The 21,275-nt window shown below is 39.9% G+C and overlaps 1 protein-coding gene across 2 annotated transcripts in view; it reads left to right on the forward strand.

Moving 5' to 3' along the window:
- The window catches only part of ZNF143 (zinc finger protein 143), a 39,376-nt gene extending 19,187 nt beyond the window's left edge, over nt 1-20,189 (forward strand). For both annotated transcript variants that reach the window (XM_063438797.1, XM_063438796.1), the window contains exons 5-15: nt 921-998; nt 1,567-1,763; nt 1,852-1,926; nt 5,999-6,118; nt 6,473-6,548; nt 7,670-7,795; nt 11,218-11,397; nt 11,874-12,101; nt 18,784-18,911; nt 19,304-19,447; nt 19,544-20,189. In XM_063438797.1, coding sequence (XP_063294867.1) covers nt 921-998; nt 1,567-1,763; nt 1,852-1,926; nt 5,999-6,118; nt 6,473-6,548; nt 7,670-7,795; nt 11,218-11,397; nt 11,874-12,101; nt 18,784-18,911; nt 19,304-19,447; nt 19,544-19,627 — 1,436 coding nt within the window. In that variant the 3' untranslated portion in view covers nt 19,628-20,189. The remainder of the gene's footprint in view (nt 1-920; nt 999-1,566; nt 1,764-1,851; nt 1,927-5,998; nt 6,119-6,472; nt 6,549-7,669; nt 7,796-11,217; nt 11,398-11,873; nt 12,102-18,783; nt 18,912-19,303; nt 19,448-19,543) is intronic.
- The last annotated feature ends 1,086 nt before the right edge of the window (nt 20,190-21,275 follow it).

Below are 21,275 nucleotides of genomic sequence, written 5' to 3' on the forward strand. Positions count from 1 at the left end.
TACCTGGAGTTTGCTAAGTGCTTCTTCCCACTTCCACTGCTCAATGAGAGTCAAAAGCTCTCTTTACTAAGCTAAGCCTGATGTTGTCAGCCGGTGAGCTATCCCTGCACAAGGCTTAGCCCATGAGAAATAACAGAAACTGCTTCTGGCTTCCATGGAACCTCTAACCATGGAGAACCAGCACATCAATATCTGGTTTAACCTGTTGCTTTGGCTAGCTAGGTTCTAGTGCCCTCTAGCCATGAAGAACCAGCACAGTAATATATGGTTGAACCTGTTTCCTTGGCTAATCAGTGCCTAGTGCCTTCTAGCAATGGAGAACCAGCACAGCAATATATGGTTGAACCTGTTGCCTTGGCTAATCAGTGCCTAGTGCCTTCTAGCAATGGAGAACCAGCACAGCAATATATGGTTGAACCTGTTGCCTTGGCTAATCAGTGCCTAGTGCCTTCTAGCAATGGAGAACCAGCACAGCAATATATGGTTGAACCTGTTGCCTTGGCTAATCAGTGCCTAGTGCCTTCTAGCAATGGAGAACCAGCACAGCAATATATGGTTGAATCTGTTAACATAGCTAGTCAGTGCCTAGTGTCCTAATGTTCATGCCTAGCTTAGGAGGCCAGCAGATGCTTCAGTGGCAGAACTGAATATTAAAATGAATGGTTACTGATTAACTTGTTACAACTTGTTGTTTCGGTGCACACTGTCTCTCTATTGCACGGGCTGTCTTGCATAGTTCTTTGTAGTAGGTGTTGCTGGGATTAGATGAAGTCCACAAGCTAGTTTTTTTACTCCTTTTGTGTCTGTTTGTCTCATTATATATTCCTCTGCCTCTGAACACTTAATTCGTAAAGCACTCTGGATAAGAATGCTATATAAGAACTGCTCAATTAACAAATTATGATATATCTTTCAAATAGACAGCCTGCGACTGGAAGATGGGCAAGCGGTGCAGCTGGAGGATGGAACCACAGCGTATATTCACCACTCCACTAAAGGTACGGGGCAGGGGGCAGAGGGGTAATGGAATGCTCTATATTTTCATATACGTCCAGATAACTATGGTCTCAATGTAATATGATGGATATGCTTTTCAAATGATTTATCTAGAAAAATTCCCTTAGATTTTAATGGTGAATTCTGCAGACAAATCATCTGAAAAGCTTATCCAAAAATATAACTTCGTCAGCTATGCAGTAATTCCTGTAGAATAAAAGTAGAACTCCCTGTTCCCCTTGGGCTCTTTAGCAGGTGCTGGACTCACACCTCCCATGGAAGTCTGGCACTCTAAGCTGTACATGTATTATCTTCACCGTGAAGCTTTCCTATTTAACACAAAGCACTACATGCACCATCCTTCCCATTAGCTTGCTTGTCTCTACAGACATGGGGCAGGTGGCACAATATTGTTGCCTGAGCAAAAGCACAAGAGTCATAAAATTATCCAAGCTTTCTCATAGCGCATGAATGTAATCATTATTAGAGTTTCTAGTAAAACGTACCAACTGCAACTGCAGGCAGTATTTACTAATCTCTTCTCTTTCATTGCTTTGTGTCCTCTTCCAGATGCATATGATCAGAGCTCTCTACAAGCAGTGCAGTTAGAAGATGGCACGACTGCCTACATCCACCATACTGTCCAGGTGCCGCAAACCGATACCATCCTAGCCATCCAAGCTGATGGCACAGTAGCAGGTCTTCACACGGGAGAGGCTACAATTGATCCAGATACTATCAGCGCATTGGAACAATATGCAGCGAAGGTATCACATTAAGCATAAAAGATGCTGTGTCCTGTGGATGGTAACACTCAGTTATCAGAGATCTAATCACAGATGTTATGCTTTGTAGGTGTCTATAGAAGGCGGTGACACTGTAGGAGGTGGCACACTAATCACAGAACCAGACCAGGAAAAGAAAATGCAGGTTTGTTATTTGATATTTATTTAACAAGAAAATGGTAGGCACACCCAGCCATGTGCAATAAGTGTGACCAATCAATGTAAATACAAAGTAAAGGATGCTCACTCAAAAAGCCCTATTTCCAAAGGCTAATGATACAATATACTATAGTACTGAATGAGGAGCACAACAAACTAAAATACAAAATGCTTTATTAAACAAGTACAAGAGTAACGGGTATCACAAAATATCCAATCTATGAATCAAAGCATAAATATAATCATACATATATAGTCAATTTGAGAGTTCTGACATGAACAGAAAAATAGAAATAAGCATTACTGGATATACAGACTAAATAGTACTGATCTCAATACAAAAGAGAATGGATATCTGTATACAAATGTTGACCAAATAATACATACCAGAAACAATAGAAGCTATCCAAGTGAATGAGAGGAGGGTGAAAAAGTCACAAAAAAAGCCCCCAACGTTTCGGCGTTATACGCCTTTATCAAGGGAGCATGCTTAAGAACGGCGGGCGTTCTATGCTGTCCTTTTTGGGGTGGCTCTAAATGCCGAAGGGTGGCATAGAACGTCCCTGCCGTCTTTCATACTTACTGGGTCCCCGCCGATCCCACGCTGGCAGTCGCGATCCTTGCCCTATGCCCAATCCGGCCCTCCTGGGCCATGTGATCGCAGGGTCCTCGCAATCACATGGCCGGAATAGCCGGCTTGTGCAGTGCCTGCTGGGGGACTTCCTGAGCTCTCAGGCTGTCCCCCTAAAGCCTGTAAAAAAGTTTTAAAAAGTTAATAAAGTTAATATATGATCTAAGTACTTGTATATACACATACACAATGCATTATTCTAAGTGTATTTTAATAGTTATATAGATATATATAAAATTATGAATATATATTAATATTAAAATACACTTAGAATTACGTTAATTTTATATATATATATATATATATAAATTGAAAAAATATATATTTATATTACATATATATATTCAAAATACATTTAGAATGACATTATAAACACATGTGTGTGTGTGTGAGTATATATATATATATATATATATATATGTGTGTGCGTGTGTGTGTGTATATATATATATATATATATATATGTATAAATTCTACAAATATATTTATATAATATTTTTACATAATTATGTCATTTTATTAATTACTATTAACCCAGGAAGAAAATCCAGAGAATTTGGTTTGCAAACCCTATATTTAACCCTGTAACTTTCCAAGACACTATAAAACCTGTACATGGGGGGCTACTGGTTTACTCGGGAGACTTCGCTGAACACAAATAGTAGTGTTTCAAAACAGTAAAACATATCACAACGATGATATCGTCAGTAAAAGTGCAATTTCTAAAAAAAAAGATTCACACACAAACTGCATTTTCCCTGACGATATAATTGTTGTGATACTTTTCTGTTTGGAAACACTAATATTTGTGTTTGGCAGAGTCTTGCGAGTAAAACCGAAACCCCCATGTACAGGTTTTATGGTGTTTTCAAGAGTTACAGAGTCAAATAAATGGCTTGCATTTCCTTTCTTTTACATTAAAATTTGCAAGATGATAGCCAGTATGGTAGCCCAGGAATGAGAATTACCCCCATGATGGCATACCATTTGCAAAAGTAGACAACCCAAGGTATTGCAAATGGGTTATTTCCAGTATGTTTTAGTAGCCACTTAGTCACAAACACTGGCCAAAATTAGTGTTCAAATGAGTTTTTTGCATTTTTCACACACAAACAAATATGAACGCTAACTTTGGCCAGTGTTTGTGACTAAGTGGCAACTAAAAAAGACTGGACATACCCCGTTTGTAATACCTCGGGTTGACATAACCAGTCTGGCAAATTTCAATGTGTATAAACTGAAAAATGTAATGTGCTATATTTGACCCAAAACAACATAAAACCTATACATGGGGGGTACTGTTTTACTTGTGAGACATCGCTAAATACAAATATGTGTATTTTATTGCAGTAACAGCTAACAGTATTATGACATTCACAGTTAAAATGCCATTCAGAACTAAAAAAAATAAAATTTCTTAACTTCTCATTTTTTAAAAATATTTTATTCATATTAAATTATGTTTAATATACAAATATTTGATGTGACATGAAAGCCATGTTTCTTCTGAACAAAAGGATATATGATAAGTGTGGGTGCACGTAATAGGAAAGAGGTGAATTACGCCTGAACAGACATATAGCGCAAATTAAAGGTTTTGTTTACGTTTTGTTTTGATCACAACTTGTAAAACGGCCTCAGTCCTTAAGGGGTTAACAGTGTAATGGATGGTCTGAGAACCACTTCTGAGAAAAATGATACAATAAAGGAACAGAACATAAGCACTCTATATGTTGTGTTATAAAACATAATTTCTCCCCATCGAATCTTTCGTTCAAGGCTAGTGATGCCTCTAAAGGAAATTACAAATATCTAAAAATATACACAATATGTAACCCGTCAGTACTTGCAGTGAGATTTACAACAAGAACTGAAATGGACCGTCACTGTTTAGAATATGACAGAATGCGGACAATAAAGTAAGGAAAAATATTGTAGCAGAGCCCCTATATCCCAGCTGGATAGCTCAGTTAGAAATCTCTCTGGAAGAAGCACTGGTTAGTGATTATAGCCTCTTTTCCCAGTAATCAGGCAACAAATGATTCTGGAAGTACAACTGGTTTTATTGGAAACAAAGTGGTCTTTTATACATGCACCCCCAGAATGGGTTCTCCATTCAATACATAGGTGACTGGTGTCTCTGTGTCTGGGAGAAAATTGTTATCCTTCGCTGAAACTAATTATCTGCCGGATACAGAGAGCCCAACACAAAATACCCCTAAAATAACAATAAAACAGCCACGAAACCCCCACACATTGTATATCCCCTGGTAGGTTTGATCTTAGTGCCCATTGTGGAAATATAACATCTGGATCCAATGGGAATTGGCAAATTACCACGGGGATAAAGATTTGACCAGTCGCTATCAAAGTCCTAGCGGTAATGAGTTCCAGGAGAGCCAGAGAGAACCACAAAGACCTTAGCGGGACTTGGCCACATTCCCCTGGAACTCCGGGTCGGCTGCGGTCACCAACATTGCCCATCCAACTTCAACCCTTGTTCTCACCTACTTCCCAGAGGACTAGGAAAGCACTAATTGGAGGGGAGGTACAATAGACTATGCTGAACAATCACTCCCTTAGAGCCATGGGGACTGCCCCCTTTTCAGCCCACAGGAGCTCCCACATTTTGACCGGCAAAGGATACAAGGAACTCAAGGTCCCATAAAAAGCAGCACCAGTCTCGGTTCTGTCACCCTGTATAGAATCAACTGCTAGGATTTCCCACCCCTGCAAAGTAGAGGTGTCCCTTCAGTGCATTTTTTTCCACTAATTTCTAGATCATAGATCTTGAAATAATCAGAAAAGCATCCATTTCATCTTATTTTTTTTTTTTCACCCAATACAGCTGATAATGCAACAAAAAAATGTCAGCAAGTCATCAAAAATTTTATTTATTTATTAAGAGAGGCAGTCTAGTGGTTAGGTGGTACCATTTGGCCGGGGGTACCATCCATTGTTTTTGAGCCAAACCATTTTTTCAAGCGGTTTTACCAAATTCTGGAGTCCCCAAGGAGCTCACTGATTCCTAATGCAGACTTTCCACTTGCACATCAGTAATAAGAATTTAATCCATACTTGAATAATAAGCTGAGCCTTTCAGAAACTCCCCATTTAGGACAAGCTGCTTGAAATCACTTTTGCCCAGAACCAGGAGACAAAGTCTGCAGTCTACTAGCACCATAACCACTACAATATAACGTAGTGGTTATGGTTGTTAGTCTGCCCTTTAACAATGCTTTAATCTTGTCTGTCGATGATTAAATTAAAACCATGCACATTGAGGAGTGGCATTCCAGTTATTGATAAAGATATTTTCAAGTGCAATAAACATTTAACCTCAACTAATCTGGAGTCAAACTATTTCCATTGTGTATTTAGTTTTACTTGAATGGTGTCCTCACTGCAATTTTTCTTTATTTCTTAGGTTGTTTTACAAAGTCACGGTCCCAGATTGATTGCCAAACCCCAGCAGATGAATGAGAAAGCATTCCGATGTGACTATGATGGCTGCGGAAAGCTGTACACAACAGCTCATCATCTTAAGGTAATGTGATCGATGAAAGGTCACACAGTAACAGTCAATAGATCGATCAATCAATCACTATTTGCTTTAAGGATCACAAATCATTATATTACAGCTGTCTGGTCCTGATAGTAAATAGTAATAATGGAATATTCAACATAACTCTTCGAGCGTGATAGTTATTGGCAATTGGAGTATGATATTTTACTTGTGAAATCTAAAAGGGAATTTTGGGGGTTGTCTGTTTGGTTGATAAGTGCCAATGCTTTTGATTTATCTTTTCTGTTTAATGAAGGTTTAGATAGGATTGCAATCTGCTATATTCTTTTTTTTTTTCTCCTTGGAGATATTAAAAAGTAATACTGTCCCAATCAGGTGCATGAACGGTCACACACCGGGGACCGGCCTTACCAGTGCGAGCACAGTGGCTGCGGAAAGGCATTTGCAACAGGTAATACATTCATTCATCATTTATTGGATTTCCAAATTTACAGCTATATGTCATAGTGAAATGCGTCTTTAAGAGCCATCTCTAACCCATTTTTTTGGTATTTACAAGAAGCCACGTATCATGGGCTAGTTTATTCCTGTAAATGCTGATAAACTGGAAATATAATGGACTGTCTATTATGAGTACTCAGAATTTATTATGGGACATAGAAATGTGGCCCATGGTTACCCATGTTTCTTGTCAGGGCTCTGCAAATAGGCATCATAAATCCCAGCAATGTTGTGTCTTTTTATCTGCCATTTCTATTTATATATCTATATTATGTCTTGAACTATCTGTCCTTTACTGTACACCGAGACTGAAATCACTCTATATTATTATACAAATACACATTAAAAAATTGTCCATAAATGTAACAGTTAAAATACTTATCTCCAGGATGTACAACTTCAAACCATGACCTCCGCCCTGGCTAGTACATCACTTATAGTCTTCAGACAGTCCCACCCTCCTTTTGTTTCAATGATAGCTGCTCAGCAGGGTGTTATGATAGATGTGGTTCAGGACTTTGCAGGAGTTTCATTTATAAGAATATGTGAATGGAACTGCTGCTTAAAATGATAGAGGATACAACAACTTACTGATGGCTCCATTTACGGTTTAAAGACCTACCTTGCTAACTGCTTCACAGAATCCTGTTATAGGTGATGAACACGCTTTATGATGTGGTGCTCTCCCAATGGGCACGATGCCATACAGGTACTTGGATGGTTAGGAGAAAACATGTTTTATTGAGTTGTTTTATAGCCGCAGTGAATTTTGCATATCACTACAGATTTAAGAAATTAGAAAAAGGGTGAATAGGACAGAGATACTCCTTGTACCATAACCTATGCAAGGCGCATGAGATGTTACTAAATTTGGGCATAACTTGAAATGTCAGGGTAGAATTTAATTAATTTGAGGGAAGACTATATCTCACCTGTTTGCAAATCTGTTTTATAAAAGAGCTTATGTCTCAGAAAGCAAAAGGATATTTGTTGATTCTTCCTGGTGAAATAGATTATAAATAAAAATTTATGTTTATTAGGTAAATTACATTTTTATTATTTTTACATCAGGTTATGGTTTAAAAAGTCACGTCCGAACACACACCGGTGAGAAGCCATACAGGTGTTCAGAAGAAAATTGCACTAAATCTTTCAAAACATCGGGGGATCTTCAGAAACATATCCGAACACACACAGGTAGGAATCCTTTACACTCATATCTCTGTCTTCTCCAAACCTGCGATGTGTAATAAACCAGACACATTTCTCTGAAACATAAGCCAAAAAGAATTACCTGCACACTACCCTAAATCCTTACGCTCATTTAAATAACCGAAGGGTTTTTTTTGTTTTGTTTTTCAAAATAATTCTTTATTTTGGTGGTGCATAGCAAGGTCATGGTATTACAGTACACTTTTAGCCAGACATTGGCTGCAGTATTGTACAATGGTAAAGCTTTAACAAAGCACCTTTTTGGTTTCATAGATAGATTAACAAGAATGAACAGTAGGTTTGGGTTAAAGGTAAAAGGTTAAGACAAGTAGTAGAGGCATATCAGTGTAGTAGCATCTCAGACTGATTCTGCGAGTGATCTTATGCAGAGATGTGAGGATACTTAAGAAGTTAGTGACATGCTGCCATGTTAGGTTACATTCAACTCACGTATAGTACTGCGATTTTGCAGTTTAGGCTGTGAATTTCAGCTTTTATTGCCTTGTTTAGCAGGAGCTGCTGTGTTGAGAGTCCTCTCAGCTCTAAGGCCAGGCCCCGGCCTCAACAGAAGGGTTTTTAATGGCCATTAAATTGTAAGCTCACCTGCCAAGTCAAGGCAAACCTCTTAGGTGAGTCCTACACTAACAATTCACCTTGCTGCCTTAAGCTAAAATGCAAAAATCTCTGAGGCAGAATGGGCTATACTTGTAAACCAATTATTAACCCTTAATAGGGAACATATGGGGTGGGTGGCAGCACTGATACATGGCTGTGTAATACAGAAGCAAATACAAACATACAAAATGAAGCCAAACAAAAATGAACTCAAACACTTACTACATTTAAAAACACTTTTTGGCATCAGAGGGAAAGTGATGAGTCTGACTTCAACTGCAGGTAAACTGGCAGTACAGACAGCAGTTACAATAAACTGGGAGCAGAAATGGGTGAAATATCATTATCCATTGATTGGCACTGGCTAGTTCAGCTGATCTTTTTTCCATAAACTCCTGGCACACCTTGTTCACCCTACGTGTTTTGTATATTACTTTTACTAATTTGAGCAGACTAGGAGTCCACAGAAATGTGACTGTGGAAATCTGGGAGAGATGTAGAAACACATGGGGATATTCATCAATGTCTTCTAAAAAGTGTTGGTTACATTCTGTTATTACTCTGGTCATATTATTAAAGTGATATAAAAAGGGACGTTTTTCTTTATAGTAAATTCCTCCAGTTTTTGAAGAAATTTCCATTTCAGAAAACCACCAAATTTATAGGGGCAGAAAAAAATCTGCCACTTTTTCAGGCAGCAAAGAACTATTCAAAAATCTGTTGCCTCTGCAAAATTGAATTAAACATTAGATGGAAAGTGTTGGCAACACTTTAATAAATCTCCCCTACTGTCTCCCAGAGCTGCTTTAAGCGTTTAATATATACAAGATATACAAAAATATATGTAGGGTTAGTCTAGCACTCTAAATCTCTAGGATTTACTTAAACCACCAGTTTCTCTTTCTTACACTTTAATATTCTGGAAATTTCTCCCTTTGATTGATATTTTTACGTGTTTTTTATAACTAACTCTGTGTCAGTTTACCAGTTATTAGAGTTTACAAACAATGACAACTAAATCGTAAGACTGATGTTCAAACTTTATTTTTATTTGTTTGCTTTTATAATCTAAAAAAATAATTTGTTTTGTTATTTTCACAAATTTGTTAAATTGTTTTCTATAGCACCAGCAAATATCAGAGTGATGCTCAAAGTTGTATTTTTGGAGTTTGCTAAATACACGAAGAATGAAACCAAAATAAAGTTTCAATTATTTGTTTTTAAATGCCAGTCCTGTCCACAGTGTTTGACAATAGCAGCATGTGCTTTGAGACAAAACTTCAGTGCAGCAGTTGTTTCCCAGTTATGTAAGACCTTCTGTTATTTTTTAAAATGTTTGTTCTTCGATACCGGTTTCACCATAACTCATTCACATCTGGTCATTTTACGGAGCACTGTTCTGTTATGACGGATTACTGTTGCTAAGGAAACAGTGTATTATATAATATTCTCCAGCTGGATTTGGCACAGAGCAGGAGTCTGTGTGTTTTGGGAGGGGTGTGAGCATTTTCCAGACGTGGAGACTTAGAACAGGACATTTTGTTCTTTTGCTGAAGGACTCACTTTTACATGATATTTTTCCTAAAAAGTGTTTGAATAAGGCATGTAGCTCAATAAAAGCAGCATAACACAATGTCCTTTAGGTTCCCGACCTAAAACAGGAACCACAATTCAGTAATTATTTTTAAACAGAGATGTGGATTCAATTGGCTGCCGGTAAATACATAGTAAATTCCATTCCCACTCTCACCCTTTGCTTTTTTTTTTTTATCTATAGTTTTGTTTCAAATAAAAAAAAAAAAAAAATCTGCATTTTCACTTGGATAAGATGTCTGCAAATGTAATAAAACAGCAGCCATTCTCATGAAACTCCGCATGTTTGTAATGATGCTCATACATACAGTAACATCTGTTTTAATCTCTCCCATTTAATAGATATAAACCTACATACATTTTCTTTTCCTACAGCAGTATTTTTTAAATAATTTCCTGAAAATTAAATCTTTATATTAGTGAAAGGGACACTCTGAGAATGAAAACAACTTTAGCTTAAAGGAACACTATGTATTCCTGACACTTTAATGTAAAACCAACTATTTAGGTACCCAGCCCTCTCCGATTGCATGGGAAAGTTGAGTTTATTCACCTTTTTTCCCCACACAGTGCCGGGCTTGCTGTGGCTGTCCCCACCTTTATAGCCAAGATCATCAATTTTTCCCGTAAGAAAGCATTGGGGGTTATTGTGCCTGCATGGCACAATGGCATGCTGAGCCAATCAGCATCTCCTCATAGAGATGCATTGAATCAATGCATCTCTATAAAGAATATTGAGCATCTCTATGAAGAGCATGGGTACCCTGAGAATAGGTACTTCCCACTGTGCAGCACTGGACTAGGAAGCACCTCTAGTAGCCGTCTGAGTGACGGTCACTAGAGGTGTTACTAGGCAGCAATGTTAACACTGCCTAATCTCTTAAAACGCAGTGTTTACATAAAAATGTCTGCAGGGCATCAGGTTATAAACACCAGAACCACTACATGAAGCTGTAGTGGTTCTGGTGACTATAGTGTCCCTTTAATGAAGTTGTTTTATTTATAGATCACGCCCCTGCAGTCTCACTTTTCAATTATCTTTTCTCACTTTGTTTCTGCAGCCTTAGTCACACTCCACACAGAGCAGGAGATAACAACTTCTAAATTAAATACGATGTGCTGTAGGGAAAAATAGAATGTTTTCTGCCTAATTATTTTATTTCACTGTGTTTTATAAATTAAATATTTTGTTTCTGCAGGAGAAAGACCATTTAAATGCCCATTTGAAGGCTGTGGAAGGTCATTCACAACATCTAACATCCGAAAGGTTCACATACGGACGCACACGGGAGAAAGACCATACTACTGTTCAGAACCGGGCTGTGGCAGAGCTTTTGCTAGTGCAACGAACTATAAAAATCATGTACGGATACACACAGGTACTCCATCTTTATATGGTATTTATTTATGGGACAGCTTGGAAGTATTCAAAGAATGTGCTGTGTGAGCTATACCCTTCTAATGAATAAAAACACGCAGCTGTCCATTATGGCTGACGGGTCCAGGACACAATGAACTGTGACTAACTAAATAATAAATAATTTCCAAATGGTTAGACCTGTGCACATCTCTATAATCAAGAATTATATTCCAGAGTGCTTTGGCTTGAATGAAGAGGAATATAAAAAACTGTCCTTTGCAAGATTAGTATGTGCATCTTCTAATGTCTTGTGTATTAGCATCCTAACATGTTGTACTGGCTTGCATTATGTTACTGTATCATAGCGTGCTTTTATTTATTTATGTAGTTAATTTTCCAGCTGTTTTGGTTTCTATAGACTTACTTTGCCATTCTCTGAGAAGGCCCTACCATGTTTCCTTTTTTGCGTTCTGACCATTCCCTCTGTCTCTCCAGGTGAGAAGCCTTATGTATGCACAGTACCGGGCTGCGATAAACGCTTCACTGAATATTCTAGTTTGTATAAACACCATGTGGTCCATACACACTCGAAACCTTACAACTGCAACCACTGCGGCAAGACATACAAGCAGATCTCCACACTTGCAATGCACAAGCGAACAGCACACAATGACACAGAACCCATCGAGGAGGAGCCGGAGAGCTTTTTCGTTCCACAGCCACGTGAGTGACCTCACTGAAAAGCAGATCTCTCACTTGTGTGTTGTTTTACACTTTATATCTGTCACTTGTGTGTGCTTTGCAGTTTAAATATTTCACTCGCGGGGAGGAGGGGTTAAATACTTAAAACTTTCCTTAAGAATCATCACCATTTGCACCTGCTCCTTTAGCTCCAGGAGGCCTCCTTGCCAGATTTCATGTCAACTGCTGTCGCAAAATCCCTACTTTGTTAGAAGTATAAATTCTATCTATCTAGTGCAGTATACGTTTTCTATTGAACAGTTATTCTATCTCAAAATGTAAACAATACAGTCAAAAAAGCGCAAAAATTATTAAATATAATAAAAACTGTATATCTTCAATACAATAAGTTAAAATATATTTTAAAGCTGCTAAACACATAAAAGTTAATTCCCAAAACCTTTGAAAATCAGTGTCTAAGAAAAAAGTGTCAGTGATGAAAAGTCTCCCTTAAATAAGAAAAAAATATTTTTTAAATTGCAAAATCTTTGAACCACCTCCACATATGAAAGTATCAAGGTATAATAACAATATCTTTGATGTTGTTGCAAAATAAAAGTTTAGTTTATATCCATATTCCTTAAATGGATACCGCAAGCAGGGTGGATTAAAAAATATCAAAATACACTTAGACAGTGTATGTATATGTATGTGTAAGTGTGTGTGTGTGTGTATATATATATATATATATATATATATATGATCTAAGTATATATTATTTAATTAACAACAGTTATTAACTTTTATTTTACTTTTTTCATCCAGCAGGGGACTACCTGTAATTACAGGCACTCCCCCTGCTGGCACTGCTGTGGACGGCTATGCCGTCCATGTGATCGTGAGGTCCTCGCAAGGACCTCGCAATCACATGGCCCAGGAGGGCCGGAACACGGCAGCAGGGGGACTCCTTGGGATGCCAGGTGAGTCCTCCCACCGCAATCGGTGGGGACAGGCTATGCTGCCCGCCAGTGTTTAGAGGCGGGTCCCCATGGACGGCATAGCACATCCGCCGTCCTTAAGGGTTTAGAGAAAACTAGAGCAGACAGGAAGAAACAGAGAACAGATCCTGAGAGAGGGAGAGAAGAGGAAGCGATTAAAGAAATTTAAGTTTGGTATGACAGTGCCGCTTTTACAAACGTGTATTAGAGCATTGCTTATTGGCTAACACTATGGTGCTGGATTTGAAACAGACCTGTCTGTGCCTGGATGCTTTATTTAAAGAAACAGCACCTCAGTGACACAAGATTTGATGTTTACATTTAGGGCATCTTGCATAGCCACTCATCACCCTTCACTGTGAACTCTGGATTAACCAATTGTTATTAATACCAGGATCCCTGCTGGATGCAGTGACAAGGTGCTGTCACAGAGGATGTGTCTGTTTAATTAAAGGGAAACTCTAGTGCCAGAAAAACGATCCGTTTTTCTGGCACTGGAGGGCCCCTCTCCCTCCCACCCCCCAATCCCCGGTTACTGAATGGGTGAAAACCCCTTCAGTGACTTACCTGGGACAGCGGCGATGTCCCTCGCCGCTGTCTCCGCCTCCGCGACGCTCCTCCTTGTGATTACGTCGGCCGGTGGGCGAGACTAATCTCGCTCACCGGCCGAGGAGACCTAATGCGCATGCGCGGAAATGCCGTGCATGCGCATTACGTCTCCCCATAGGAAAGCATTGAAAAATCATTTCAATGCTTTCCTATGGGGTTTTAAACGACGCTGGAGGTCCTCACACAGCGTGAGGACGTCCAGCGACACTCTAGCACAGGAAACCTGTGCTAGAAACTAGGAAGTGACCTCTAGTGGCTGTCTAGTAGACAGCCACTAGAGGTGGAGTTAACCCTGCAATGTAATTATTGCAGTTTATGAAAAACTGCAATAATTACACTTGCAGGGTTAAGGGTAGTGGGAGTTGGCACCCAGACCACTCCAATGAGCAGAAGTGGCCTGGCTGCCTGGAGTGTCCCTTTAATAAAGCACATGTTGGGAGGAGACATAGCTGTCTATGTGCCAAGTCCACACAGCGATACAGCCATGCAGCGAACAGGCAACTGTTCACCATTGTCTGACCCAAAAAGCATCCGTTAGCATTGTGTACACAGTATGAAACTGTACCTGGCATAGCTTTGCCATATTCACTCCTGGCCGTTAAATACAGAGTCTGAAACAATGAAATTGAACCTCCTTATCCGGAACAGCTGCCAGGCTGGGAAATGAATGGATATTCCTGTTTATTTAGGACTTTCACTGTTTGACGGCTGCCATTCACAATATATAACTAGAATTACATATTGCTCCTTACTCGCCTCATTACGTCAAACAGCAGCAAAATAATTTATTTTTCTATCATTAGGACAAATTAAGCAAATTAATTAAAATCATTGGTGAGGGAAATTTAAATGAAAGCATTACAGGGAATTAATTGGGGAGCGATATTTAAATGAAGGCAGTACAGGGAGGGATATATAAAAATAATTTCATTGGGGAGATATATTTAAATGAAGGCAATACAAGGAGGGATATATAAATGGAGGCAGTACAAGCATTTCATTGGGGAGATAAATTTAAATGAAGGACATAAATAGAATTATTTGGTAACAGATATTTATCCAAACCTGTTTTTATTGGAAATTATGCAGAGTGTCAGCAGCAGTGTGGGTGTCTAGATGACCGATTCCATTTAAATAAGATAAAGAACAAAACAAAGCGCCATACGTTATGTATATCTGAAAGTGCGGAATCTTATCAGGCCAGAAAAGCCATTGTGCAGTAACCATGTGCCAGTTCAGCAAGGATGGAGCAGGGAGCATGAACAAGTTTCGCCTCTTGTTAAAATATAGTTTTGGTTTTTTTTTGTCCCCAAGCTGGGAAAAGAGAATGAGATAGCATCCCCATCGAGACCCGTGTTCAAGTGCTCCACCCCTCCCTACCGTTAGAGTCTGACTTGGGGAGGCATATCTACCCCCTTGGTAAAGAGCTGCGCTGTCTGGTAATGTTGTTGTAACAATGTGTGTGGATGAGCTGAAGATGAGCAGTTTCCATAGCTTGTCCCCAGTCAGTAAAATAACTAAATGAAGATGGAGCATGACCTTATATGCCAGACACTGCAGCAAGGTAACAGTAGAGGGCGCTAAAAAGTCCACTTTCCTGAAAGCACACGCAGCTCATGGTGGATTTAAAGAGATAGGCATCACATAAAGACAACTCATTCAAAAGATTTAACTTTGAATTAGACAGTTTTCTCATACAGCAGGTAGTAAAAGCAGGTAAATATGATTTATTTATTTTTTTCTTCCCTCGTGTTTACCTTCTTATTCTGCCTTGCATTTTCCACACCCCCTCCTAGACAGCAGCCCTTTAACTGAAAATTGTTTTCCTGCAGGTCCCAATAAAACCTTTTATTATAGTGAAATCACCATTCATTAACTTCAGCAACCTTAGTATGTACACAATGCCGTCATTGTGTAACTTCAATCTCAACATCCTGTAATCTCTGGCCTTTCTAACCTTACTGAGAGCTAGACATTATCTCATGTATTATGTGCATTGTGGCTATTTGTTAACCAGTGGCTGGTTTTATTCCCTTACCTTTACATTGTGAAACACACAGGTGGTATGTTTCTCTCCTTTATAAGGTTATATAGTGACCTGTTACAGGTGGGCTGGTTATAATTAATATGTGTGCTCTGATCAGTACCTGTGTTATGATGTACTGTATGAGCCATCTCTGTAAGCTATTATTCACCTTTATATCCTCAATCCGCGGTTATTATGTTACGGTTATCACCCTCATAGTCTCCTACCATCACACCCTCCCATCTCAGACACACACTCTCGCTCCCTCCTGTTTAGACACGCACTCTCGCTCCCTCCTGTTCAGACACCCACTCTCGCTCCCTCCCATGTCAGACACCCACTCTCGCTCCCTCCCATCTCAGACACCCACTCTCGCTCCCTCCCATCTCAGACACCCACTCTCGCTCCCTCCCATCTCAGACACACACTCTCGCTCCCTCCTGTTTAGACACGCACTCTCGCTCCCTCCTGTTCAGACACCCACTCTCGCTCCCTCCCATCTCAGACACCCACTCTCGCTCCCTCCCATCTCAGACACCCACTCTCGCTCCCTCCCATCTCAGACACCCACTCTCGCTCCCTCCCATCTCAGACACCCACTCTCGCTCCCTCCCATCTCAGACACCCACTCTCGCTCCCTCCCATCTCAGACACCCACTCTCGCTCCCTCCCATCTCAGACACCCACTCTCGCTCCCTCCCATCTCAGACACCCACTCTCGCTCCCTCCCATCTCAGACACCCACTCTCGCTCCCTTCTCACACCCACTCTCGCTCCCTCCCATCTCAGACACCCACTCTCGCTCCCTTCTCACACCCACTCTCGCTCCCTCCGTCCCATCTCAGACACCCACTCTCGCTCCCTCCCATCTCAGACACCCACTCTCGCTCCCTCCCATCTCAGACACCCACTCTCGCTCCCTCCCATCTCAGACACCCACTCTCGCTCCCTCCCATCTCAGACACCCACTCTCGCTCTCTGCCGTTTAGACTTGCACTTCTGCTTCTTCCCGTCACATGCATTTTAAGTTCCTTGGAGAAGGGACGAGACAGGGGGGATATGATAGAAACATTTAAATACATAAAGGGAATCAATACAGTAGTAAGGAGTATACTATATTTAACCCCTTAAGGACCAAACTTCTGGAATAAAAGGGAATCATGACGTGTCACACACGTCATGTGTCCTTAAGGGGTTAAAATAAGAAAAACTACCACAATAAGAGGACATAGTCTTAAATTAGAGGGGCAAAGGTTTAAAAATAATATCAGGAAGTATTACTTTACTGAGAGGGTAGTGGATGCATGGAATAGCCTTTCAGCTGAAGTGGTAGAGGTTAACACAGTGAAGGAGTTTGAGCATGCATGGGATAGGCATAAAGCTATCCTAGCTATAAGATAAGGCCAGGGACTAATCTCCCATCTCAGACATGCACTCTCGCTCTCTGCCATTTAGACCTGCACTTTTGCTTCCTTCCGTCACATACATGCCCCCCTGCAATCAGAGACATGCACTCTCGCTCTCTCCCATCTCAGACACGCACTCTCGCTCTCTCCCATCTCAGACATGCACTCTCGCTCTCTGCCGTTTAGACCTGCACTTTTGCTTCCTCCCATCACATACATGCCCCCTGCAATCAGAGACATGCACTCTCGCTCTCTCCCATCTCAGACATGCACTCTCGCTCTCTGCCGTTTAGACCTTCACTTTTGCTTCCTCCCGTCACATACATGCCCCCTGCAATCAGAGACATGCACTCTCGCTCTCTCCCATCTCAGACACACACTCTCGCTCCCTCCTGCTTAGACATGCACTCTTGCTCTCTCCCATCTCAGACACGCACTCTCGCTCTCTCCCATCTCAGACACACACTCTCGCTCCCTCCTGTGAATTACATGCACTCTCGACCCCTGCTGTCACACACACACTTGCCCCCTGCAGTCTCATGAGATTATTTACTAAACCAAAAATTGTGGTGAATTGACCTAGATTGCCAATTTTAGGGCAAAATATTTCAGCTGGAAAAATAGACATTTTGGAGAATTTTTTGAGTTCAACTATTTCCCTAACAATTCCAGTTTAGTTAATGATCCTTAACCTTCCTTTCCTTAATGTATTGTTAGTTGGAGGAGAAGGAGATTGCTACACAGAGCAGAACATAGAAAGTGAATGTCCTGACTTTACAAGTGAATTGATACAGCTATAGGAACTAGGTTTTTATGTTGTTGTTTCAGACCATTTGCATTTTCTTTGTTGTTGGTTCCATTAAACTCACTGTGTTAGAATGCTTGTTTAGATGCTTATCATGAGGAGTAATGTTTTCGGACAACTAAAGGACAAGTTTATAATGTTTGCCTTTTAGTAATCCTCAATCAATGCAAATAACAGCTAGATAAAGCAGAATGTTTTAGGATCTGTCCGGGCTTAAAGGCTTATGGATAAACCACAGTCAGCAAGTTCATATTAACCAATTCTTTCTTCATCTAAACACTGTCAACTAAAGGGACTGGTTATCCCCAAATTCTTTACTCCATATCTGTGTGAGCATGCCACTCTGCTCCTTGCATGTAGTGTTAACCACATGGCCTCTAGTTCCTCCTAGAGGTTGGTTTTATTGCTACTGCCATGCCATTAGACAGTAGCTGTTTGTGTCTTGTGACCCATACATGTTGCATTATGATTATATTTAATTGTGACTCTTACCTAATCTAGTCCTTTATCTGGCACAATCGGTCTCTAAAGCCTGTGGTTCACACTCCTGATCCGCTACAATAAGATTGCCTGCCAGCTCTAATGATGGCAACATTTCTGACTAACAGTGACATTTAGGGAATGTGTATTAACATGGAAACAGCTATCCTGTATGCTGTGCCAAGCAAATGTTACTGCAGCATTGTCACTTATCGCATCAGGAATGCAGATGCTATAATTTCCCACCAGTGGTACAGTCAACCCTGCATTCATTCCCTGCCCTAATGAGCAATCTGTTTTTATTGATTTGCGCTTGTAATGAAGACATATCTGCACAAGCAATAATGCAGCTTGCAGTGTGTGCCTTGCTTCTGATTCCCTGCATTGTTTATTATTACAGCTGATGATGTCCTGAAAGGTCCTCAGATCACTTACGTCACAGGTGTGGAAACAGAGGATGGACTCCCAGCAGCGGTAACTCAGTCTGGACAACAGCTAGCACTTATTGCCCAAGATGGGACACAACACGTGAGTAATTCTGCAATCTCAATCAGTTTGCAATTCTTTAACACATTAAAGTAAAGTATAGCAGATGCCAAATTACATTTCTGGGACAAATTACATAATGGAACATAAGATAAGGGAAATTGCTTAGAAAAAAAACAGCATGCACAAAAATAAACCATCATCATCAGTGATGCCGGGGCATGTTTGATATGTGCAACCAGTAGAATAGAAACAAATCTACGTTCTTTGATTTCTAGAGATAGAACACTGAAGGGTTAGATTGTTAATATATGCTGCTTTCATTTGTGTTCCCTGGGATCTTTTTTGAGCAGGGGCCATATACATTGATTCCATCAGTTTCTGGGTCCAATAATGTAACTATTCACTCAGTGGCTATTTCTTTTCTCACACAGGTGGCAATAGTTGCTCAAGACCTATCTGCCTTCCACACAGCATCTGAGCTCAGCCATTCACAACACAGCCACCACTTAGTGACCTCGGAAAGCAGGCCAGTCACCTTACTGGCCACTTCAAACGGAACACAAATTGCAGTGCAGGTAAGTCGGTGCTTGTTAATGCATTATTTTAAAAGTGCAGCGTTTTCTCTTTAGAGAAAGAATTACAGTTTTTTGTCCCTCTTTTTTTTCCTTCAGCTTGGTGAGCAGCAATCATTGGAGGAAGCCATCAGATTAGCGTCGAGGATACAACAAGGTGAATCTCCAGGCATGGAGGATTAACCGTCTGTAGTGCAATATGCTAGTTACTTGTGTTATATCTTTTATTAGCAAAACGCTGCCAGTTACAGCAGTTGCTTACTCTGAGGTCAAGCCCCGGCTCTGCAATATGGTGTGTAGGACGGACCATTATTCTGGTGACAGCTCGGACAGGTGAATTAAGAGCATTTGCACAGTCTGCCTGTACAATAAATACACGAGTGACCACGGCAAATATTGAGAATTGTACAGAAATGACAATTTCAAGGAAATTGAACTTTAAGAGAAAACAAGGGACATTGCCAGTATTTGCTGCATTTTTTTGACAGATCCTTCATTGAAGATGGGTATTTGGGAGAAAGAAAAAAAATATACTTTTTTTTTTTTTTGGCCTTCACAATTACCTCCCACAGGCTGACCTATCCTGGTGTATTCTTTGTAAATGAAGATTGCTACTGCTGAGAGGGTTAATCCTATTTTATCTTTCAATTCGATTATGTAAACACATAAAAAAAAAAAAACACTCAAATGCTGGTTAGCCTGGTTGTGAAATATTAAATAAACAGAAATGTTTCCTCCTCTGTAATTTCTGTATAGAATTTGTGTATGAATTGTGTCTTTATAGGAAATATTGAATTATTTGGAGTTTGCATACATGCCTTTTTATGCCTGTATAATCTGTAATGTAAACATTTCATTCTATGCCATATGAAGGAATATTCACAGGCTTTCGTTTGGAAAAGAACACTGGCAATATTAATTGGCATCTGGTTTAGTTTACAGAAACTGCAATGACCACGGATATAAAATAATTATCAAACAGGAGCAAATCTATTAAAAATAATCCTTTTCGTCTAATTATTCCCTGCGTTTTGTCAGTTCCCGTTTAAAAGAGTTATTTGAAGCAGCGAAATTAGATCTGTCAGAAACTTGCTCTCCCTCGCAATGTCTAACCTGCTGACTGGGTCTAACAAACAGCAGCAATGACTTTATTAACACAGAGGGGATTACTCCCTAAATCAAATGAAAATCGAAATTCCAAAACTAGGCTAAAATAGCCATAATGGCAAATTAGTCAATCTGGTCCATTTTTTCCCTACTCTGCTCTTGAGTTACATTTTCTAATTCCGTTTTCATTTCACCACTATTCACTGTTTAGTGGATAAACCCTAGAATTTCTAAATGCTGTCTGTTGACCTTATTTTGTGTGTAAATGTTACATACATGGCCTGTTCTATCTTGGGAAAATCAACTTTTCAAGAGTTGCTCCAACCTAAAAGTGTTTTAATAAACTACTGTTTTTGGTTGGAGTAAACCTTGCTAGCATGCCCCTCCTTAAATAATATAATAGTAATGCAAAAATTTACCACTTTTCTCCTGTAGCCCTTTTCCCCCTCACTGTGGGGGATGACTTAGACTATATGGGGGGGGGGGGGGGGGGAGGTGGATTTTGGTGTGCTACCATTGGTCATCTGTTGCCAGCGTGCCACGTGTGCCAACAACAGACACAAAATATGTGCGCACTTCCTACAGACTCCAAGCAGGACAACCAGTTTAAATCACTGAAGCAGCCATGGTGTTTGGAGTAACCTTTTAAAAAGCAGACTAATAACATGTTATATTTAAATGAATGATCCATTGGTTTTTATTTTTATTTTACATAGCTTATTCC

The sequence above is a fragment of the Pelobates fuscus genome, chromosome 12, assembly GCF_036172605.1.
Source record: "Pelobates fuscus isolate aPelFus1 chromosome 12, aPelFus1.pri, whole genome shotgun sequence".
Lineage (NCBI taxonomy): Eukaryota > Metazoa > Chordata > Amphibia > Anura > Pelobatidae > Pelobates > Pelobates fuscus.